This window comes from Otolemur garnettii, unplaced genomic scaffold (genome assembly GCF_000181295.1).
Source record: "Otolemur garnettii isolate 467f Iridium unplaced genomic scaffold, OtoGar3 scaffold00068, whole genome shotgun sequence".
Lineage (NCBI taxonomy): Eukaryota > Metazoa > Chordata > Mammalia > Primates > Galagidae > Otolemur > Otolemur garnettii.
The window spans coordinates 5994186-6000641 of NW_003852463.1; the positions used below are offsets into that span (position 1 = coordinate 5994186).

General features: G+C 37.1%; 1 protein-coding gene and 1 pseudogene across 2 annotated transcripts in view; one reads left to right on the forward strand and one right to left on the reverse strand.

Moving 5' to 3' along the window:
- Positions 1 to 6456, reverse strand: part of GMCL1 (germ cell-less, spermatogenesis associated 1) — a 59107-nt gene that overhangs the window by 25922 nt on the left and 26729 nt on the right. The window contains exon 9 of the mRNA XM_003793442.3: positions 5896 to 6033. Within this exon, the coding sequence (XP_003793490.1) occupies positions 5896 to 6033 (138 nt within the window). The remainder of the gene's footprint in view (positions 1 to 5895; positions 6034 to 6456) is intronic.
- LOC100962889 lies at positions 3454 to 4523 on the forward strand (annotated as a pseudogene). The gene has a single exon (XR_001161445.2). The product of XR_001161445.2 is annotated as a heterogeneous nuclear ribonucleoprotein A1-like (transcript).

Genomic DNA, 6456 nt, shown 5'->3' on the forward strand with positions numbered 1-6456 from the left:
AAAAAAAAAAAAAAAAAAAAAAAATTTTTTTTTTCGACTCAGTAAAACAAGCTTAGACATTTATTTTAAACTTTATCAGACCAAAGTCAAACAAAAACTTGAAATGGGCATGTCAAGGCAGTCTCTTACAAGACAGTAACAGACTAGCAGCTAATTTACAGCAGTTCTGAATGTAAACATAGTATTTTCCTGGTAAGATAAATGAAATAAGTTAGAAGGAATTTATTTAGACTATTTCCCTTGTTTTACATCGAGATGTGGAGAAAGTGGCCTACATACCATTTGAAAATCTAATGGCTTACTTTTAAAAAGCAAACAAAAAGGTAAGATACTTCCTAATTTGCCCCGTACTTTATTGTTTAATTGAAAGGAAAAGTGTATCTTTATATATATATATATATGTTATATATATATATATAAATAAAAACACACAATCCACTTAAAGTCAGTAAGGCTTATAGCAAAATATTAAGCCTACAAGTTGAACTGTTTTATGAAACACATTAGTCAAGGCCAGGTGGGTGGATTGCCTGAGCTCACCGAGACCAGTCTGAGCCAGAGCCAGACCTCATTTCTAAAAATAGCCAGGTGTTGTGGTGGGGGCCTACAGTCCCAGCTACGTGGGAAGCTGAAGCAAGAGAATCACTTGAGTCCAAGAGTTTCAGGTTGCTGTGAGCTATGACGCCATAGCATTCTACTGAGGGTAACAAAGTGAAACTCTGTCACACACACACACACACACACAAAGACATGTAAGTCAGATGTAGATGATTAAGGCAGATAACCAAAAATTTATATAAGATAAATTCCTACAGGGACAAGTAAGAGTAGTTTGTACGGAATACCTAGGAATAACATCTTAATACAAAATTATGAAGAAGTCTGGTTCAAAAATATTCATATGTAACAACAAAAAAATCTAGGTCCAAAGCTATTTTCTGAAAAAAAGAAATTACACTGATTTATATACCTTTTCATTTTCAGTGACTAATTTTCACAAAATGACAGTAAGACGATCAGGTAGAAAACATGACTGGCACAGGTATGATAAAAATGCTAATGTGAATGAAAAGACTGAATAAGGGGAATAACCGAGTAAAACTGGTGTAAGGAGTGCCAAGGCCCAAGCTTAGTGCTGAGAAGTCTTTGTGGTGGTACCTACACCAAAGTTGTAGAATGCACGGCAGCAATACTCAGCACAAAGGTGAAGGCATAAGAACAAAGAAGGCTTAATTTAGTTTTAGGATTTTGCTAAAAACTTCAACTATGTTGAAAGACACAAGAGGCAATTGTGAATGTGATCTAACGTGACCTATTATGAAACCCAAGCTTGATAGGGAAGAAAACACAGAATTTTTAAAGACTGGCAGAAAATGGAGGGCTTAAAATGGATTGGAAGTCAAAGAACAGCATAAAAGGGAATGAGGCTATGGACATGTTAGTGCTAGGTGTATAACGGCCTGAAAATTACTATATCTTTTTCCTTTTTGTTTGTTTGTTTCTTTTTTTTTTTTTGAGACAAGGTCTCACTTTGTTGCCCAGGCTGGAGTGCTTGAACTGCTGGGCTCAAGCAATCCTCTTGCCTCAGCCTCTTTTTTTTTTTTTATTGAGACAGTCTCACTTTGTAGCCCTCAGTAGAATGCCATGGCATCATAGCTCACAACAACCTCAAACTGTTGGGCTCAAGTAATTCTCTTGCCCCTGCCTCCCAAGTAGCCGGGACTATAGGTGCCCACCACAACACCCAGCTATTTTTTTTAGAGACAGGTCTCGCTCTGGCTCAGGCTGGTCTCGAAACTGTGAGCTCAGGCAATCCACCCATCTCGGCCTCCCAGAGTGCTAGGATTATACACATGAGGCACCACACCTGGCCCCTTGCCTTAGCCTCTTGAATAGGTCAGACTACAGATGTGCTCCACCACAGCCAACTAATTTTTAAAAATATTTTCCAGAGATGGGGGGGGGTGTGTCTTGCTATGTTGCCTAGGCTGGTCTCGAACTCCTGCCTTCAAATGATCCTCTTGCTTCAGCCTTTCAAAGTGCTGGGTTTACAAGTATGAGCTACCATGCCTAATGAACTAATGAATTTCTGATGCTGAAAAACTCTGGGTTGCAGCAAGGTTCACGGTGTTGCCAGGGTGTAGGTAGAAGACGTGTCTAATGTTTGGCAAAGAGCAATATACCAAAGTTTAGGTCAAACAACTAGGAGGGGAGGGTAATGAATGGATTTCTTCATATGGACACATTATGTTACTGTTTGGGGGGAGGGGAACAGATAGTAAATCAAGTGTCCAAGACTCACATGAATCCAAAGAAATGACTAGGGGTCCAGGGAGAAAGGACAAAGGATCACATGCAATAATGGTTTGGGAAGGGCACTGAGGGACTAGGACCATTACTATCTGGCCTCCTGGCCCTATATTAACAGGGTGTGGGAGAGAGAAAAGTCCTCCACAGAGGGAAAATAGCATCCTTTGAGGACAGCTAAAACAAACAAACAAAAAATAATTAAAGGAAGAATGGAAGATTTTGAGATTTGTTGCCTGTGATTCCAGAGCACATAATAGAAAAGTCTGGGAGGAATGTTAACAGATGCATCAAAATTGAGGGAAGTATGATAATGAGATTATGGAATAAGACATTTAACAAACTTAATGACCTAAGATAAACCTAATTCCATGAAATAATGGGAGTTCAACTGTGCTTGACGTACTTGTGTCCTAAAATAAAGTGTTCCTGGTTAGAAAGCCCTCATTTAACTTTTAAACATGTTTCTAAAGATGGTAAATGGAGGTACTTAAAACTCCCTAGATTACTGAATGCTTAACTTTGATTAATGTTAACACATACTTGGCACTATTTCTGAAAAATAATCAATGAATTTCAGGTTAATGAAAATCATTTCAATTTATTTCAAATCTAATATACCTTCCCATTGAGAAAATATACCAATCTATCTCAATAATGTGAACTAGGTGTCCTCTTCCTGTCCCCTCAGTGTGATCTGTAATTATCAATTTATATCCAGAAGATGGCATATTAAAAAGTTTTAGAAAGCCTCCTCCTACAATTTCAAATCAGAAAAAAATGACTGAAATCTAGCTAGAAATATAGGGTCTAAATTCTTTGATTTTATACTGAATAAAATATTTCAGCCCAGAAGTACATGTATCTACCTTGTATTCCAAAAATATAAAACTTATCCCACTCATATCACATCACACCTAAATTAAACTACTTTAAAACAGACTTTTTTCTCAATCTCTCAAAATTCATATCTAAAAAGCCTTAAAAGTACAATTGGAACGTGGCATATGTAATTGCCCTTGGCCCCTACTATCACATCATAGCTAGATGTTTAATACTAAAACTATTATAGAAGTACTATACTAGCCTTTTCTGCCTGTGGACGCTGCCGAGAAAGCATCGTTAAAGTCTCTTCCCACCGCCGTCATGTCTAAGTCAGAGTCTCCTAAAGAGCCTGAACAACTACAGAAGCTATTCATTGGAGGGTTGAGCTTTGAAACAAGTGATGAGAGTCTGAGGAGCCATTCTGAGCAATGGGGAACGCTCACAGACTGCGTGGTAATGAGAGATCCAAACACCAAGCACTCCAGGGGCTTTGGGTTTGTCACATATGCGACCGTGGAGGAGGTGGATGCAGCAATAAATGCAAGGCCATACAAAGTGGATTGAAGAGTTGTGGAACCAAAGAGAGGTGTTTCCAGAGAAGATTCTCAAAGACCTGGTGCCCACTTAACTGTGAAAAAGATATTTGTTGGTAGAATTAAAGGAGATACTGAAGAACATCACTTAAGAGACTATTTTGAACAGTATGGGAAAATTAAAGTGATTGAAATCATGACTGACTGAGGCAGCAGCAAGAAGAGGGGCTTTGCTTTTCTAACATTTGATGACCATGATTCTGTGGATGAGACTGTCATTCAGAAATACCATACTGTGAATGGCCACAACTGTGAAGTAAGGAAAGCCCTATCAAAGCAAGAGATGGCTAGTGCTTCGTCCAGCCAAAGAGGTCGAAGTGGTTCTGGAAACTTTGGTGGGGGTTGTGGAGGTGGTTTTGGTGGAAATGACAACTTTGGCCATGGAGGAAACTTCAGTGGTCATGGTGGCTTTGGTGGCAGCTGTGGTGGTGGTGGATATGGTGGCAGTGGGGATGGCTACAATGTATTTGGTAACGATGGAAGCAATTTTGGAGGTGGTGGAAGTTACAATGATTTTGGCAATTACAACAATCAGTCATCAAATTTTGGACCCGTGAAGGGAGGAAATTTTGGAGGCAGAAGCTCTGGCCCTTATGGTGGTGGTAGCCAATACTTTGCCAAACCATGAAACCAAGGTGGCTATGGTGGTTCCAGTAGCAGCAGTAGCTACGGCAGTGGCAGAAGGTTTTAATTATTATTCCCAGGAAACAAAGCTTAGCAGGAGAGGAGAGCCAGAGAAGTGACAGGGAAGCTACAGGTTACAACAGATTTGTGAACTCAGCCAAGCACAGTGGTGGCAGGGCCACAATACTCATGTGTATGGGCAAAAAAACTCGAGGATTGTATTTGTGACTAATTGTATAACAGGTTATTTTAGTTTCTGTTCTGTGGAAAGTGTAAAGCATTCCAACAAAGGGTTTTAATGTAGATTTTTTTTTTTGCACCCATGCTGTTGATTGCTAAATGTAATAGTCTGATCATGACACTGAATAAATGTGTCTTTTTTTGAAAAAAAAAAAAAAAGTACTATACTATAAGGAATATAAAATTCAGATTATTTGTGACTCAAACTGTGTCTATAAACCTGCTAAAGTGATTTTATAAGAATGCATTACTTTCCAATATACCAGAAAAGTTAACTCTGGGTTTTCTTTCCATTTAATGCCTTTCTAAATATGTATACAGATTTCAAGAAATATTTAAATGCATAAACACATAGCTAAATCAAAATTGAAGTGTCAAAAATATTTACAACTTTTCAGACAAATCTGTAACTAATTATAATTAAATGTTTATAAACTTATAAGTAAACAAATTCTAGTTTCTATTACTTACATGTAGCTAGTTATTAAACTCAATCTTTCACAAGCATTAGACATTTAACTTATAAAGTTAAACCAGAAGATTTTCTAAAAAATTTAAATCCTAATAAACAGTTACATTTGCTTATGCAGTTGAAGACTTCAGAATAAGAAAACATCATAAAATAAATTTAAGGAGTACTAATAGAAAAAGCAATGAAAGTAATTAAATAACTTTAAATACTTTATTTATTTATTTTGAGACAGAGTTTTATTCTGTCACCCTGGGTAGAATGCCATAGTGTCATAGCTCACAGCAACCTCAGACTCCTGGGTTCAAGCAATCCTCTTGTATTGCATCCCAAGTAGCTGAGACTACAGGTACCTGCCACAACACGTGGCCAGTTTCTCTCTATTTTTAGGAGAGATGGGGTCTCACTCTCGCTGAGGTTGGTTTCAAACTCCTGAGCTCAAGCAATCTGTCCACATCAGCCTCCCTGAGTGCTAGGATTACAGATATAAGCCACCACCACACCCAGCAACATTAAATACTTTAAAAACCATTTTTAAAAGTCTGACTCAAAACAGTGTCCTGGTTTATCAAATTAAAGAACATTTATATTACCCAATGCTATTTAGCCCTTTAAATATTCTGGAGAGTATTTAATGAAATATGATTTGGCAAAATGTCCACAATACAGAATATGAGCACAGCAAATTCTCTATATAGTATGATCCTACTTTGGCATAAAAATGTGCACCTTTTGAGGATTAAAGGTAATTTATTTTCTTCAATATTCTTTTCTATGATATATGTTAGTTATAATAAAAAAAACATTTAAAATCATAAATTCATCATGTTCTCTTACCTGAAGGTACTAGAGAATCTTGTTCAATAATTCTTGCAGAAGCCAGATCACTAATAATATACTGTAACCTTAAATGTCTGAATACTGGCACAAATGGTTTTCCTTGCTCAGTTTCGAGGAAGGTCATACCTTCAAAATCTATAAAAAAAAGTTCAATTAAATATCTATTCTTTTATAATCCACTGATTTGTTTTATTACTAAATAAATATCCTAAATGTTTTTATAGATGAGAACAAAAACACGCACATATACACATTTGTATTAGAATATAAATAAGTTAATTTGAAAGTTTTCAAGAATTTTGTAAACCTCAAGTGTATGAATAAAAACTTAGGGAAATTTTTTTAAAAGCACTTGGAAATTAAGGTTGGTCTTACTTAGACCCTTGGGCTGGGAACTCAGCTGTATACCTTTCTGGAGTTGGGAGTTTAGAGTGCAGCAAGATGGGAAAGGAAAGCTTGAGAAAGGTACTTGGATTGTCTCTCCAGAATCCTCTCTCCCAGAGACTGAAAATTCAAGTGAAACTCCCGAGCCCAAAGCCTCACTGAAAAGTCTTCACG